This window comes from Aquarana catesbeiana, linkage group LG13 (assembly GCF_042186555.1).
Source record: "Aquarana catesbeiana isolate 2022-GZ linkage group LG13, ASM4218655v1, whole genome shotgun sequence".
NCBI lineage: Eukaryota > Metazoa > Chordata > Amphibia > Anura > Ranidae > Aquarana > Aquarana catesbeiana.
Genome location: NC_133336.1, coordinates 17,700,355 through 17,717,230, shown reverse-complemented (window position 1 = coordinate 17,717,230; position 16,876 = coordinate 17,700,355). Strand labels below are relative to the sequence as shown.

General features: G+C 46.0%; 1 protein-coding gene across 2 annotated transcripts in view; it reads right to left on the bottom strand.

The window, feature by feature from the left end:
- Positions 1-16,876, bottom strand: part of ITPK1 (inositol-tetrakisphosphate 1-kinase) — a 230,617-nt gene that overhangs the window by 211,893 nt on the left and 1,848 nt on the right. The window contains exons 1-2 of one of the 2 annotated variants that reach the window (XM_073609696.1): positions 16,391-16,514; positions 12,836-13,021 (exon numbers count right to left, since the gene is read on the bottom strand). In XM_073609696.1, the coding sequence (XP_073465797.1) occupies positions 12,836-12,930 (95 nt within the window). In that variant the 5' untranslated portion in view covers positions 12,931-13,021; positions 16,391-16,514. Of the gene's footprint in view, positions 1-12,835; positions 13,022-16,390; positions 16,515-16,876 lie in introns of those variants that run through there. The other variant, XM_073609695.1, reaches the window with a different exon arrangement.

The following is a 16,876-nucleotide window of genomic DNA, read 5'->3' as shown; positions in this document are numbered from 1 at the left end:
ACACACGCGAGACAGATTGTTAAAGATGGCCTTGATGACATCATCACTGCAGAGAGCAGAGCTGTGGGAGGGGCCCCAGGAGGATCCACCCACTACAGAAAACTACAGGAGGGGGCAGAGACAAGACCAGTCACTCTGCACAAGGAGAGAGATCAGCAGTGAGCGGTCTTTATTGCAGGACGTCTCACACTGGAATACTGCACAGATCTGGAAGAAATACACAAAGATCACCGAGATTCAAGATGAATACACATGGTGAATGGACATACACAAAATTTGCTGACCTGGAGGGGGGGGGGGGTTAAGCTTTTACTACAATGGGCCTGTGATTAGTTTGGTAATTTACACAGCACATTACAAGGTGGAGCCGATTTATGTGGTTTAACAACATTGTGCTGAAAGCCATCATTTAGTCCTCCTAGGAGTACACCGGACTACAACCGTGGAAATGTCTACCCTCTGGCTACAGATACTAAACACACTTCGCCTGTCACCACCCATATCATTACAGGTGATGAAGCACATTAACCTTCAGGATCAGGATCTCTTGATTGCACAACTCGGATTTCTAGGTGTGTGTCAGACAAATTATCCTCATTAAAATAAAAACAGTGAATAAGCCAACTTACAAATACTACAGAAGAGAGCTGGGTGATGGGTGTGCAGGTAAAAAAAAAAAAAGAGATTTGGGGTCTTTTTGACCCCCAGATCTCTCCATAAAAGGAGGACCTGTCATCCTTATTTCTATTATTCTATAAGGGATGCTTACATTCCTAGAGAGACTGTGTAAAAAAATAAATACAAATTTATTTATTTTTTTAAAGTGCCCCCATCCCTCTGAGCAGAAGCGAACGCATACCTAAGTTAAGATTTTCGAGTACCATAGTTTGTTGCCATTCAACGAGTGTGCGCAATTTTAAAGCGTGACATGTTAGGTATCTATTTTTTTCAGCGTAACATCACCTTTCATATTTTACAAAAACAATCGGGGTAAAAATTGTGTCTTGTTTTTTTTGTTTTTTCATTAAAAAGTGTATCCCCCCCCCCCCCCCCAAAAAAAAATTGCATTTGAAAAACGAACTGCGCAAATACCATGTGGCATTAACGAAACCGCAACGACCGCCATTTTATGCCCTAGGGTCTCTGATAAAATATATATATATATATATATATATATATATATATATATATATATATATATACATACATACATACATACACACACACACATACATATACTGTATTTATTGGCGTATAACACTCACTTTTTCACCATGAAAATCGAGTGCAAATAGCGCGTGTGTGTTATATGCCAGTACTTCAATGTTAGCTGCCTCGGAGAGGACAGGGAAGGGGGCGGGATGAGCGCCGTCAGATTACATACAGTGAGAATCTCCTGTTTACTTGGCGGCCTCTGTAATAGGAAGTCCCGTCTCCTTGGCTGCCATTGGACCACTGTTCTGTCTATCATAGGAGATTCTCACTGTATGTAATCTGTCGGCACTTGTCCCGCCCCCCTCCCTGTCCCCTCTGGGCTGCAGATGGGCATCAATCAGGCTGCTCTGATGGCAATGATGAGGCTGTTTCTTTGATGGTAATGGTGAGGCTGCAGATGAACACTGACCCTTATTTTGCTTCAAAGTTCCTTATTTAAAAGTTTTTTTTCCTGCCACTTCCCTCTTAAAATGAATACGTGTGTTATATGCCGATAAATACGGTATAATATATATATATATATATATATATATATATATATATATATATATATATATATATATATATATATATATATATATATATATATATATATATAATGTTTGTCAATATATGGGTATCTATTTACTCAGCGTAACATCTTCTTTCACATTATACAAAAAAATGGGGCAATTATTGCGTTTTTTTTTTTGTTTGTTTTTTTAATTCACTAAAGTGTATTTTGTGCAAAAAATATTGTGCTTGAAAGACCGCTGCGGAATTACTGTGTCACATTAAATTATTATTATACAGTGCCAACAGTTTGCACAGCACTTTACAACGTGAGGGCAGACAGTACAGGAGGAACCAGAGATAAGAGATAATATTGCAACGATTGTCATTTTATTCTCTAGGGTCTCTGCAAAAATGAGAATAAAATTATATATATATATATATATATATATATATATATATATATATAAAATTTGGGGGTTCTAATTTTCCAGCAAAAAATACTGACATAAAAGGAGTTGTGAAGGTTTTTTTTATCTTAATAAAATATTTACCCCAATTTTTTTTTTTTTTGTAAAATATGAAAGGTGATGTTACGCCGAATAAATAGATACCTAACATGTTGCGCTTTAAAATTGCGCACGCTCGTGGAATGGCAACAAACTATGGTACTTGAAAATCTCCATAGACGACGCTTTTACAAATTGTTACAGATTACCTGTTTAGAGTTACAGAGAGAGGTCTAGTACTAGAATTATTGCTCTCGCTCTAACATTCTTGGCGATACTTCACATGTGTGGTGAAAACACTGTTTACATATGCATTAAAATAAAAAAATAAAAATTAAAAAAACCTTTTGTGTGTAGCAGCCTCCCCAGAACCCCCCCCCCCCCAATAACTTACCTGAACCCCATCTCTATCCAGCGATGCCCACGAATGTCTAAGCTGTCAGGGACACTCCTCCTGATTGGCTGTGACACAGCAGGGGCGCCATTGGCTCCGGCGGCTGTCAAAGTCCATCAGCCAGCCAATCAGGAGAGAGAGGGAGTGGGGCCGGGTCGGGGCTCCGTGTCTGAATGGACACACAGGGAGCTCTGACTTGGCTCGGGTGCCCCCCATAGGAAGCTGCTGGCTGAGGGGGCACTCGATAGGAGGGAGGGGCCAGGAGCAGCAAAGAGGGACCCGAGAAGGAGGAGGATTGTGGCTGCTCTGTGAAAAATCAACTGTACAGAGGAGGCAAGTATAACATGTTTATTATTATTAAAAAAAAAAAAATGTAAAAAATAAATAAATAAATACAAACAAACAAACGAACAACTTTACAATCACTTTAAACCTGTAAACAAAAAGTGTCCGGAAAGTCCTGGTCAGCAAGTGGATATGATTTATGTGAATGAAATATGTCAAACAAAACTTCTGTTTAGGATCACATAAAATTTGAAAAACAAACGATCACGATTATTTATTATTATTATTATTATTATTATAATAATAGTAGGAAAATCTAGAGGTCAGTTCAGGGGAAGAGATGGGTGAATGTACAAGCGGGGTAGACGTTGGGCCATTTACTCATCCCTATTCAGGAACTAAGTGTGAAGAAGACTCGTCTCTCGCTTCCTCTTGTCATAGATCAAGCACAAAGGACGCCTTCAGATTTGTTATTGGAGAAACAAGAATGCATTGTGACACTTCTTTTGTAACACATTTACAGAAGGAACCAACAGGAAAAAAAAAAAAAAAAAAAAAAAAAAAGAAGGAGAAAAGGCCCTTATGTGCCAGAGAAAAAAAAAAAAAAAAAAACAGGTTCCATCAAGTACAACGATAAAATAAAGAATAACAAGAACAATTCAAAGAGCACTGTAGGTCATGGCTAGCAGGCTTCCAGGGGCCACTGGAGAAAAGCATGGTAGAGAAAAGGTCACAGGCCCCAAAATGGTTAATGTAACGCTATCGCCCGCAGGGGCCACTGGTATTGAAGTGGTTGTAAACCTAGTTACCCCACCGTTACCTCCAGCCTAGAAGGCCTATAATAAGGCTTACCTGTAGGTACCGTGAACATCTCCTAAACCTGCGCGGTTAAGGAGATCTCCACTGTATCCGCATGCGCCTACGTCATCGGAACACGCGCACTGAAGAACCCCGGCCAGCTCGTGCCCTTCCTCCAGGAGCCGTGCCCGGCGGCTCCCGCGAGCATGCGCAGGAGTGACGTCATCGCTGCTCCAGGCCAATCGCAGCGCCGGATCCCGCGAACCCGGGAAATAAACTCCGGAAGACATGTCGCCGGTCACAGCGGTGTACCGGGACTGCTGCAACAGCTTCGATCCACGGTAAGTATTTCATAATGAGCTAGTAGGCGACTTGCAGGTTGTTATTTTTTACTTAATTTTTTTTTGGGCTAGGTTTCCATAAGTGCGACTTTTCATGCGATTTGGGACTGGAAAGTCGCATGACAAGTCGTACCCCATGATTTCCAATGAGTACCGTTCATATCTGTGCGACTTGAAAGTAGTCCCAGCATTACTTTGGTCCCACTTTGATGCGACTTGAGGTCCATAGACCTCAAGAACACACAGGCCTTGCTTCAGGTTGCGGCAAAAAATCGTGGTAAAAATTGCGCGACTTTGGGGACGCAATAGTGGAAACATAGCCTTAGAGTTTACAACCACTTTAACTGCTTCTTCCCTAAAACTACATAGGCTGGCCACCACTGCAAAGCTCCAGTTCATTTACACTGGCTCCAGTGCCGCAGCGTTTCTCAACTCCAGTCCTCAAAGCGCCCCAACAGGTCATGTTTTCAGGATTTCCCCTCAGATGAAACGGCCGTGGTAACTACTAAGGCAGGGAAACTGATCAAATCACCTTTGCAAAATAATGGAGAGCCTAAAAACATGACCTGTTGGGGTGCCTTGAGGACTGGGAGTTGAGAAACACTGGTATAAGGGGGGTCATTTGTTTTTAGATGTATTGCTTAAAGGAACTTTAACAGGAGAGGGGTCAGGGCACGGAATAGGCATACAGCAATTAGAATACAATCTTCTCTTTAACACCTTCAATACCGGGCACTTTCACCCCCTTCCTGCCCCAGGCCATTTTTCAGCGCTGTCACACTTTGAATGACAATTGCGCGGTCATTCAACACTGTACCCATATTTTTCTTTTTTTTTTTTTTTTTTTTTTTTTTAGACAGATAGGTGATTAAATATCATGAAAATTAAAGCTCTAAGGGCAACAGCCCCTCATGGTGTGGAACCCTCCTGGGGAGAAGGAACCCAGCTCTCCAGTGCCTCAGACTATTTATCACCCTTCCAGACCCCTTTCTTGGACACTCCTCTCCAGGGATTGGCTGGGGCATAAGAAATATTCAGGCTGGTTATTTGAATCTCCCGCCCTGAAGATCTAGAAGCTTCTTCCAGAGCCAGGGGGAAGTAATCAAACTCCCAGCCTGTGAAACCCTGAACAGACCCGGACGAGCAATTACTGCTGCCTTGATTACACTAGGAGGGTACTACATCAAATTTTCAAACAGAGTGGGCAAAAGCACAAATAAGGAATAGGGGAAAAAAAAAAAGAAGAAGGAAGAAGAAGGGGGCTATGAGCTCAATGCTGGTAGGAGTTCTACTTTAATCTATCCAGTACTACTCCTAATAGTAATAGGGAAATAATAAAAAAAAAAAACTGAAAAAAAAACCAAAAACTCCGATTTTTGAGTAATGGGAATCACTATTAAATCCATTACTGAATGTCGACTTCTCTTAGTGATCACATGTGTTGGGAAACGCATGTTCACTAAGTGCTAATGGAGAGTTAAAAGCATTAGAAGTTCCCATCAAAGGCCAATGGTAACTTTGTGAGCTGCATCAGTCATGGCCTCCCAGTGGATGGGGTTAGCTGGCTGATTAGAACCTTCAGCTTATCCCCATTGCCGGCCCTTTAAGGGGTTCTTACCACCAGAGACTGTCACGGTGGTCACGTGATTGGGAGCCCACCCTACTGGCACCCAATTGTAAGCAGTACCAGGGAGCTGTTGGTGATAGTCTGGCTGCAGAGCTGACGGAGCCGAATGAGCATGCTCCCAGCCATTGGTGTGGGCAGCCTATTGCATTAGCGTGTGCACCCCCAAAGCTCCAATAAGCACGCCTTTCTCTGCAGCCTTAACTGCACGGGACAATGAATGAATGGCAAGTGCTCTGTGCTGAGTGGCTTCCTGTTCACTCACAAATTGAAGCATAGTAAACACTGTTTACTATGCTTCAGTTATGATTGAACACAGTGAGCGAGTGTGGTCACTGTGTTTTTAGAAAAGGAAGGCGCTGGTAAATGACATATTGACTAGCCCCTTCCTCCGCTCTCCATCCTGAAACATCTCCCGCAGCATCCGGGGGGGAGGAGGGGGAAAAAGCCGCACTGCAAGTGGGGGGGGAGTAGAGCTGCATGATTAATCGTTAAAAAAATTGTGATCTCGATTCAACCTCCCTTATGTTCTTTATGCAGAAATTCCCGATCAATTAATGTAACAAGCGTAGAGAGTTCTCTGCTCACTCAGCTGTCAAAAGAGAAAAAAAAAAAAAACGGGCAGCCTGATATGTTTTTCACAATGAACTTCAGTCTGTAAATGAGGGAAAGACTGAACCTTTTTCTGACAACATTTGTTTAACAAAAGTTGAAATCAGTATTTTTTGCTAGAAAATTACTTGGAACCCCCAAAACACATATAATAATAATAATAATAATATTATATATATATATATATATATATATATATATATATATATATATATAATATATATATACATACACATACATATATTATGTGTTTTGGGGGTTCCAAGTAATATATATATATATATATATATACACATACACACACACACACACACACATATATATTTTTTTTATAATTTATTATACCCTAGGTAATAAAATGGCGATTGTTGCAATATTTTATGTCACACTGCATTTGCATAGCGGTCTTTCAAACGCAATATTTTAGGAAAAAATACACTTTAATGAAAAAAAAAAAAAAAAAGGAAAGATCAGAACCATATGGTCGGGATCTGCTCACAAACCTGGACCGGCACCCATCTCAACCTCTCAGCGAGCTGCTGGGAGCCTGAGCCGGCCCCTCCCGCCCCCCTCCACAGCCCAGCGCTGCAGTAAGCACAGCAGGGCGGAGCAGAGCGCTGGTGAATGACAGTCACCAGCTCTCTGCTCACAGAGCTCTGAGAACCGAGTGATCGGCTGTGTTTGATCGCTCGGCTCTCAGTCTTAGAATACATTCCTCCCTCGAATGCCGGTGATGGGGCACCATTCGTCCCAATGACACCAACAATGGAGCACTATTCCTGCCACTGATGCCAGCAATAGGGCACGATAGCTCCCACCGATACCAACAATAGGGCATGACCCCCCCCCCCCCACCACCACCCCCATTAAAACCAATGATGGGGCATTTCTTACTTCCATTGAGAGGATGGCATTTGCTAATCCCACCAGCCACAGTCTGGCCCCCCTAAAGCATGAAGGAAGGTATACTGGCTCTTAGTTTGGAAAGTTTGGAGACCCCCCCCCCCCGCTATAGAGGGATAGGCTATGTTCAGATTTCATGTCTGAGGTTTACATCCACTTTAAAGCTCTGCTTGGGGAAACATAGGGGGACACAGGAGCCCAACACAGCTGCTGTTCTGAATTCTTCTACAGGGGTCTGTCTGTTGAAGGGGGGGGGGACCACAATGATCAGGGAGAGGGCCGTTCAGAACAGACATGGCCGCTCAGGTTATTAGGTCAGGACAGATGCAGACATGGCTTTCCTTTAATACTAAAAGGAACAGCAGAAAAGTAGAGCGACTCCGTCTGGATTTGCAGGAATTAGGTGACCCCCCGGCTGGATACTTGTCTCAGCGCTCTGCTGGGGGGGGGGGGGGGGGGGGGTTGCTAAAAACTGAATCTAATTTTTACCAAGCTCAGAAAAAGGAAACCCAGAAGGACATATTAAAGAGGGAATGAGACTTAAAGCTGAACTCCAGCCAAAAAAAAAACAAAAAAAAAAACCAATTGAGATCATTTGTACAGTAAAAATAAAATGAACAGCGATGAAGTGCGAACAATGTGCAGGCGCTGCTGCGTTTTGTATAATTTTACTTTCAATGCCTCAGTACAGTCAGCGCTGAACGTCCAGCACTGAAACTTAGGGTTACAGTTCTTACAAATGACAAGTGTTCAGGTGGAAGTGACTTGACACTATTTTTTGTTGTTTTTACGTTATGCTAATGTTTTTTTTTTTTTTTTTTTTTTTTTTGCGGACACAAAAGCATGCTACGCTGCTAGTTGTATTTGTAACAACCTGTTCACACTTGGCCATGTATAGCCCTGGTCATTGCATACTATGGAGCAGCAGTTCTCAACTAGGGTTCCATAGAATCCTGGGGCTTCCTCTAGTCAAGAGTTTCTCAACCAGGGTTACTCCAGAGGTTGCTAGGGGTTCCTTGAGCAATTTCTGCCTCTTGTATACGTTCTCACTGACACCATTGATTTTTTTTTTTTTTTTATTTAAGCTAAGGGCAGAATTCAAAAATTCCAGGCGCCAGGTTGCCATGGCAACTAGAAATTGCATCCTGGCGCCTGGGCTTTTATCAGCCCATTGACTATTGGCACCAGGTGCAGGGATAAGTGAACAATTCCTATCACCCGATGCCCAGGACATGTAGTTCCGGACGTCGGGCACAGTCCCAAGATAAGGTCATTAGTGCCCAGGGAGAAGATGCCAAATGGTGCAACCCCCCCCCCCCCAAAAAAATGTATGAGCATCATGTGTCAGAAAAAATCCCCTCCAAAACAATTCAAGCACTAATCTTCAAACTTGCCCGCCCCCCCAAGTATAAATTCCCATTGCAAACCAAAAATCTCCCCAAACAAAAAACCTCCCTCTTCCAGTACAACCCCCCCCCCCCCCCTCAAATCCTCCCCCTCCCTTCTAGGACAAGTCCTCTACCCCTCACATTTTCCCTCTGAGCATAAATCCCCCCCCCCCCCCCAGCACAAATGCCCCCCAAATTCCGTCTCCTAGCACCAACCAATTCCCCCGCCCCCAAATTTTCTCTTAATAGCACAAAATCCATTCCTCCTCCCTAACACAAATCCCCCTCTTCAAATCACCAATTTAAGCAAAATACCCCAAAATCTCCACTGCCGCCCCTCCTGCCCACCCCTTGTCACCGGCCCTGGCAGGGCAGGTAGTAGTTTTTTTTTTTTTTTTTTTAAACATTTAGCCCTGATGAGGGCAAACGGCAGGGTTAACTTGTCAGATGGAAGCATTCGGGCGGCTTCGAAACCCCACGAGCGCCTCCCACTATGTATCCGGGGCTCCATAGCAGGTGCCGCTGGGTAGAGGGGAGGGAGGAGAGAGGACACACGTCTGATCTCCTCCCCTTCTTGTTGCTGACTCAGAAGCGATGTGTATGACGTCACTTCCGGGTCCCTGTTGCCAGTTTCCCCAGCAATCAAAGAATGTAACGCAGTGCATGGCATTACATTACATTCAGGAGCACAGGGGGAGACGTTCTTTTTTTGTAGAGACCGGAAAGTTATTTCAAAGGGTTCCCTGGTGTAGAAAAGGTTGAGAAAGGCAGTTCTACAGGTTGCTAGGGGGGTTCCTTGAGCTGTGGATGATTGACCTCCCACCCCCACCCAACAGCGCTCTCAGGACTTTTGGATATCACATCCAAGATGGCGGCACCCAACAGCGCTCTCAGGACTTTTGGATATCACATCCAAGATGACGACATCCAACAGCGCTCTCAGGACTTTTGGATATCACATCCAAGATGGCGGCACCCAACAGCGCTCTCAGGACTTTTGGATACCACATCCAAGATGGTGGCACCCAACAGCGGTCTCAGGACTTTAGGATATCACATCCAAGATGGCGGCACCCAGCCACAGTGTAAGCTGTTACCTAGGGTGGTCTGCATGCAAATATAGGAACGCCCACTCCTCCAAAAGGCATTTTCATATTTGCATAACTCCGCCAAAGAGCCAGCTTACTGTTTGCATTGGGGACTAGGGGCTCTTGAGCAGTATTGGGGCAGGGTGCTGTGATGTTTTCAGGAAGCCATGTACACCACCCTGCTGGCTCCTCCCACTAACCTGCATTGCATAGAGAAGCACTGACACCCAGTGATGACATTCAGGGGGCGTAGATAATGGGGTACCACCAGTCCTCCTGTATGATGCCTAAGACAGCAGGGGTGCCAAGACGGCTGGGTAAATCGGATGTGGGCAGGGAGGGCGATCGGCATGGCAGAGGGGCAATGACTTGAACTGATCCCCTGTATCGCTTTCTCTGCCGCAGCTGAAAGCTCGCTTCTCCTCCTCTCCCTCCGGCTTTCAGCTACTGCAGAGAGCCATACAGGGGGATCAGTTCCAGTGATTGCTCCCCACACTGCACCAATTACCCTCCCTCTGCACCATACGCTTCCCTCTGCTGCCCAGGCCCCCCCTCCCCCCGTGGGCCCCCCGCTGTACTGCCGGGTTCCCACCAGCAGCTGCAAGCACACAACAGGATCCCTTCAGGATGGAGAGTTGGGGAAGGATCCAATGAATATGTCACATTTACCAGCCCCTTTCTTTCCTGAATGAACACAGTGAGCGATCGGTACTGACCTCTCACTGTGTTCATTCATAACTGAAGCATAGTAAAACTGTGTTTCTTACAGCAGCCCTGACGACATTGCTGGGTCTAACATAAGGTAGAAGGCAATGAAAATAGAAAGGTTTTATTTAAAAAGGTCATTATGTTGGGGGGGGGGGGGGGGGGGGGGGTGCAGGAAAGACAAAATATAAGCAGATTAAATTTCAGCTTTAATAAAAAAAAAAAGACAAAGCCGGCACATATGACCTTTTCAGACCTTGCTGACACAGCGAACGATTGCGTGTTGTTTTACCGGTGTGTGTGCATGGCGGGTTTAGCAGAGTGTTGCTTTTGCTTGTGTCAGCTTAAGGCAGCAGCGCACATGAGCCCTCACTGACGCAATGCATTGTGGGGCTCCGTGCCAGATTTAAAACACGTCTAACAAAAGGCAGCCGGACCTCTGACACATCACATGGGAGAGTGTAGAATGTTACAGATGGCTGGACTTTTCCTGTACAGTGCTTTTAGAAAATGAAGTAAAAAAAAAAAAACTAATTTAGAAGGGCCACTACACCAAAAAGTGATACTTTAGTTACAGCTGGAACCAGGTAGTCAATGTCTGCCACTGGCATCTTATGTCTTATATACACTAATGCCCCGTACACACGGTCGGACTTTGTTCGGACATTCCGACAACAAAATCCTAGGATTTTTTCCGACGGATGTTGGCTCAAACTTGTCTTGCATACACACGGTCACACAAAGTTGTCGGAAAATCCGATCGTTCTGAACGCGGTGACGTAAAACACGTACGTCGGGACTATAAACGGGGCAGTGGCCAATAGCTTTCATCTCTTTATTTATTCTGAGCATGCGTGGCACTTTGTCCGTCGGATTTGTGTACACACGATCGGAATTTCCGACAACGGATTTTGTTGTCGGAAAATTTTATATCCTGCTCTCAAACTTTGTGTGTCGAAAAATCCGATGGAAAATGTGTGATGGAGCCCACCACGGTCAGAATTTCCGACAACAAGGTCCTATCACACATTTTCCGTCGGAAAATCCGACCGTGTGTACGGGGCATTACAGTGATGTCTCAATACCATCATTCCTGTACACTTGGGAGTCTTCACCCACCTTTGCAAGTTATACCTCCTCCAAAAATTTAAAAAAGGGATGATGGGAACCCCTCATAATGGGCACAGCAGGTGTACAGTCTCTGGAACTTTGACCATTATGAGGGGTTTCCACAATCCCTGTACTGAGTTCCTACGTCTGTACACCCGCTGTGCCCATTATGAAGGGTTCCCACCATCCCTGTGCTGAGTTCCCGGGTCTGTACACCTGCTGTACCCATTATGAAGGGTTCCCACCATCCCTGTGCTGAGTTCCTGGGTCTGTACACCTGATGTGCCCATTATGAGGGTTCCCACCATCCCTGTGCAGAGTTCCGGGTCTGTACACCTGCTGTACCCATTATGAAGGGTTCCCACCATCCCTGTGCTGAGTTCCTGGGTCTGTACACCTGATGTGCCCATTATGAGGGGTTCCCACCATCCCTGTGCAGAGTTCCGGGTCTGTACACCTGCTGTACCCATTATGAAGGGTTCCCACCATCCCTGTGCCAAGTTCCCAGGTCTGTACACCATTGTGCCCATTATGAAGGGTTCCCACCATCCCTGTGCAGAGTTCCCAGGTCTGTACACCTGCTGTACCCATTATGAGGGGTTCTCACCATCCCTGTGCTGAGTTCCCAGGTCTGTACACCTGCTGTACCCATTATGAAGGGTTCCCACCATCCCTGTGCCAAGTTCCCAGGTCTGTACACCTGTTGTGCCCATTATGAGGGGTTCCCACCATCCCTGTGCCAAGTTCCCAGGTCTGTACACCTGTTGTGCCCATTATGAGGGGTTCCCACCATCCCTGTGCCAAGTTCCCAGGTCTGTACACCTGCTGTGCCCATTATGAGGGGTTCCCACCATCCCTGTGCCAAGTTCCCAGGTCTGTACACCTGTTGTGCCCATTATGAGGAGTTTCCACCCTCCCTGTGCCAAGTTCCCAGGTCTGTACACCTGCTGTGCCCATTATGAGGGGTTCCCACCATCCCTGTGCTGAGTTCCCAGGTCTGTACACCTGATGTGCCCATTATGAGGGTTCCCACCATCCCTGTGCTGAGTTCCCAGGTCTGTACACCTGATGTGCCCATTATGAGGGTTCCCACCATCCCTGTGCAGAGTTCCCGGGTCTGTACACCCACTGGAAACCCCTCATAATGGGCACAGCAGGCGTACGGACCCAGAAATTGGTGCAGATATCACCCTGATAAAGTCTTTATGAGATAACTGTCAGATTTTTTTTTATTTTTGGTGGACGCTGGAGATTTAAACTATCAGTTCTGGGTGGACCAACCCTTTAAACCATTATAGTTACGATAGCGGCACGCTTTCAAAAAAAATCGCAGGTCTCTTGCGTGACCGAAGCATTCCAAGGACATCTTACCTGCACAGGTCGGCAAAGGCTTGAAAGTTGAGTTTCTTGATCTTCTTTTCGCTCATCCAATACCCGACCCGCTTCCCTTTCAGGAACGTCTGCATTTTTTCCCCCACACGTTTCTAAGCGTCGCCAGCAGAGGGTCGGGGGGTCAGTCTAAGCCGCCTTCAGTGAACGCAGCCCAACGCGCTTCACCTGGGAGGAAAGAAGAAGAAGAAGCTGAATTAGAATGACTTCTGTGAACCCGCAAAGCACAGAATCCGTTCAGCTTATTATTAGCGCACACAGCTGCAGCATGTTGGCGTGAACTAAATCAATAGGACATAAGGCCACTTGCCCCGTCTATGCCTTGGGGCAGCGATGTCTGACGGGACTGCTGAGAATGAGCCCTTCACAGGCACTAAAGGGTTAAAATAAAATTTAAAAAAAAAAAAAAAGGGGGAAGGGAGACTCCATTTACAAAAGCCGAGGGGGCGTAATTGCGCTCGCACATAAATTATTCAACCGTTTTACTCAACGATACAGTGTCAGGCAGAAGAACGCACAGAGGACACAAATTAGCAACAAAGCAAAAATACCACCAAAAAAAAAAAAAAAAAAAGAAAAAAATAGTGCTTTGCCAGATTTTGGAAAATCTCTAGTTATAATCTCCGTCCACATCGTAGAAGGGCCCGAGGAGGAGGATAACCATTCTGCATTTAAATATCAGAAACTGGGGTATTGTCTCATTCTGCTGGCCAACTACAAGTCTCAGCAAGCTCACCAAGAGTTATATAATTTCTTTATAGTAAACCTGTGAGAAAAAAAAAAAAAGGCAGTATACAAGTCCTAATTTATCTCTGTATATACTGGCATTGGGGAGAAATTCATTCTCAAATTCAGAGGCAGAGTGTTTTTCAATGAGAGAAAAACCTTGGCAGGCTGCCAGCTTTCTAATGTAAAACACACAGCTGGCTGCGTTCACACCTGGGCGTTCTGAATCATGGGGCAGATTTTGCCCGCGATTCTGCCCGCAATTTCCAAACGTCCAGGTGTGAATGACAAATGGCACAAAGCATATTTCAGACACCATTCATTTTAATGGCACCTAAAAACGCGGTGCAACAGACCACATTGCATGAAGCTTATTGCCCCCCCCCAAAAAAAAAAAAGTTTGCGGCGATTGTTTGCTCGACAATAGCGGCAGAACCGCACCGTGTTTTCATGTGCCATTCAAATGAATGGCATCTGAAATGTGCGTTGTGGGATTTGTCATTCACACCTGGGCATAGAATTGAAGCAAATCTGCTCATGCCTGCTTTCCTCTATGGGCAGTCAGATGAAGAGCACAAACCCCCACCCCCCCCCCCCTCCAAATCCACCTTCTAGGATAAGCACCCCCCCCCCCCCCCACTCCAAATCCTCCTCCTAGCACATCCCTCACATCCCCCCTACTAGAACAAATATTCCTCCCATCCCCCCTCCAATCATCCTTACTAGCACAATCCCCCCCCCACTCCAAATCCCCCTCCTAGCACACATATCCCTCCCATCCCCCCTCCAATCATCCCTATTAGCACAGATCCCCCCCAAATCCCCCCCTCCAATCATCTCTACTAGCACAAATAACCCTCCCATCACCCCCCCCAATCATCCCTACTAGCACAAATCCCCCCACTCCAAATATCCCCCCCCCCCCAATCATCCCTACTAGCACAAATCCCCCCCCACTCCAAATATCCCTCCCATCCCCCCTCCAATCATCCCTACTAGCCCAAAGTGAGGTGCGCAGCAACGCCTTAGTGCTTTGGGGTGCCAAACATGGGGGTTCATGATTAACCACTTGCTGGCCAGCCGCCGCCATTATACTGTGGCAGGTTCCCGCAAATCACCGTACCGGTACCGCAGTCCCTTTATGAGCTATAGCAGGCGCGCACGCACGCTGCACGGCGGGGGAGCCAACCCGCATGGCCGGCAACCGTGATGTCTGCTGGCCACCCGCGATCGTTCCACAGAGAGCCAGAATGGGGATCTGCCAATCTAAACAAACAGATCCCCCCGTTCTGTCAGGGAAGTACAGTGTGATCGCTGGTTCCTAGTGATTAGGAACAGTGATCTCTCTGTACACCCAGTCAGTCCCCTCCCCCCCCCCCAGTTAGAAACACCTCCCTGGGGGAACACTTAACCCCTTGATCGTCCCCTAGTGCTAACCCCGTCCCTGCCAGTGCCATTTATACAGTAATCAGTGGCCATTTTTATAGTACTGATCACTGTATAAAATATCACTGGTCCCCAAAAGTGTCAAAACTGTCCAGGGAAGGAAGTCCTGAAAGTCGCATACCACAACAAAACCCTGTAATGTGGTATATGACCACGTCCCTCAACGCGTTTCACTCTGCCCCAAAACTTAATCATGAACCCCATGATTAAAACTAATGGGGCAGAGTGAAACATGCTGGGGGCGTGGCCTGGGTGGAGCCCAGGCTAAGGCACCTCCTTTCAGGGTTCTGCTGTGACGTGCGACTTTTAGGACTTCCTTTCCCCACTAGATGTTTTTGAGCTGGGACGAGCTCTGTCCTTGGTCGGCACTCCTAGCCCTTTGTCAAGCAAGAGGACCCTGTGGAGCCTCGAGCGGCACCTGTCATTTTCGTTGTTGCCACGGCTGTAATTATGTATGTGTCATTGCTTAGTGAATTCAGCCAGCCTGACCCTTCGCTTGCTGCCCTTTCCTCGAACACTCCCGGCTCTTGAGGAGGGCATAACAGCGTCCATTCTTCACACTCAGCAGACAAGGAGGCTACATGTGAGCTTTGACTCCGTCTAAGAGGACAGCAGAGAGTCAGGCTCAGACGGTCGGCTGAATTCACTAAGCAATCACACATACATGAGGAGCAACTACAGCCGTGGCAACAACAAAAATGACCGGGTCCCTCTTAAATGACAAACTGCTATGATTGCCGACAAGGACAGAGCTTGTCCCAGTTCGAAAACATCTAGCTCAAGCTGGGGTGTCAGGCCCGAGATAAAGATAATTAGGTGAGGGGGGGTTTGAACGCACACTTGAAAATCCCTAATATATTGGTGCGGTTATTATGCCGCGTACACACGGTCGGACTTTTCGTCTACAAAAGTCCAACGGACGCTGACGGACTAAAGCTGGCTGGTAATCCGATCGTGTGTGGGCTTCTCCGGACTTTCAACGGACTTTTTTAGCCTCAAATCCGACGGACTTTAGATTTGAAACATGCTTCAAATCTTTACGTCGTAAGTACGACGGACCCCGAAATCCGCTCGTCTGTGTGCTAGTCCGACGGACAAAAACCCATGCTAGGGCAGCTATTGGCTACTGGCTATGAACTTCCTTATTTTAGTCCGGTGTACGTCATCACGTACGAATCCGTCGGACTTTTGTGTGGTCGTGTGTAGGCAAGTCCGTTCGTAAGAAAGTCTGCCGCAAGTCCGCCGAAGGTACGTCGGAAGTATGTCGGACAGGCTGTCGGACTTTTGTAGACGAAAAGTCCGACCGTGTGTACGCGGCATTATAATTACATTGTGATATTCAGAAGGTTGCAGGTTAGTTTCTACCTTTACAGAAAAATCAATATTGGAGGGAATATCCAGCACCGCCGAGCAGTCACTGCCTGTCACTGAGATATCTTCAGTCCTTATTTGCACGCACACAGAATTCAGGAGCCAGCCAGTCCTATCTAGACACCAGGAGGCATTTCTAGAGCATCATCCACCTAAAACTAGCACTCCAACAGTATACTTTAGACAACAATACGTTAGGCAGCAAGAGATCGTCAAATTCCCAAGTTTGCCCACCTGCCATGAAGAATGCAGCGGAAGAACTGAGACTCTGCAGCAGTTAAAAAAAAAAAAAATAATAAAAAAAGGAAAGCTAAAACAGGAGTTTTAAAGATCTGTTGTGTGTGTGTGTAAACACAGCAAATATAAACAAACAAACAGACCGTATATAATAAAAACAAAAAAACACAGTGTGTGTATAAACAGAATATAATGTATATAAACACACAGTATACACACACCAAGATGTATAGCACGGACATA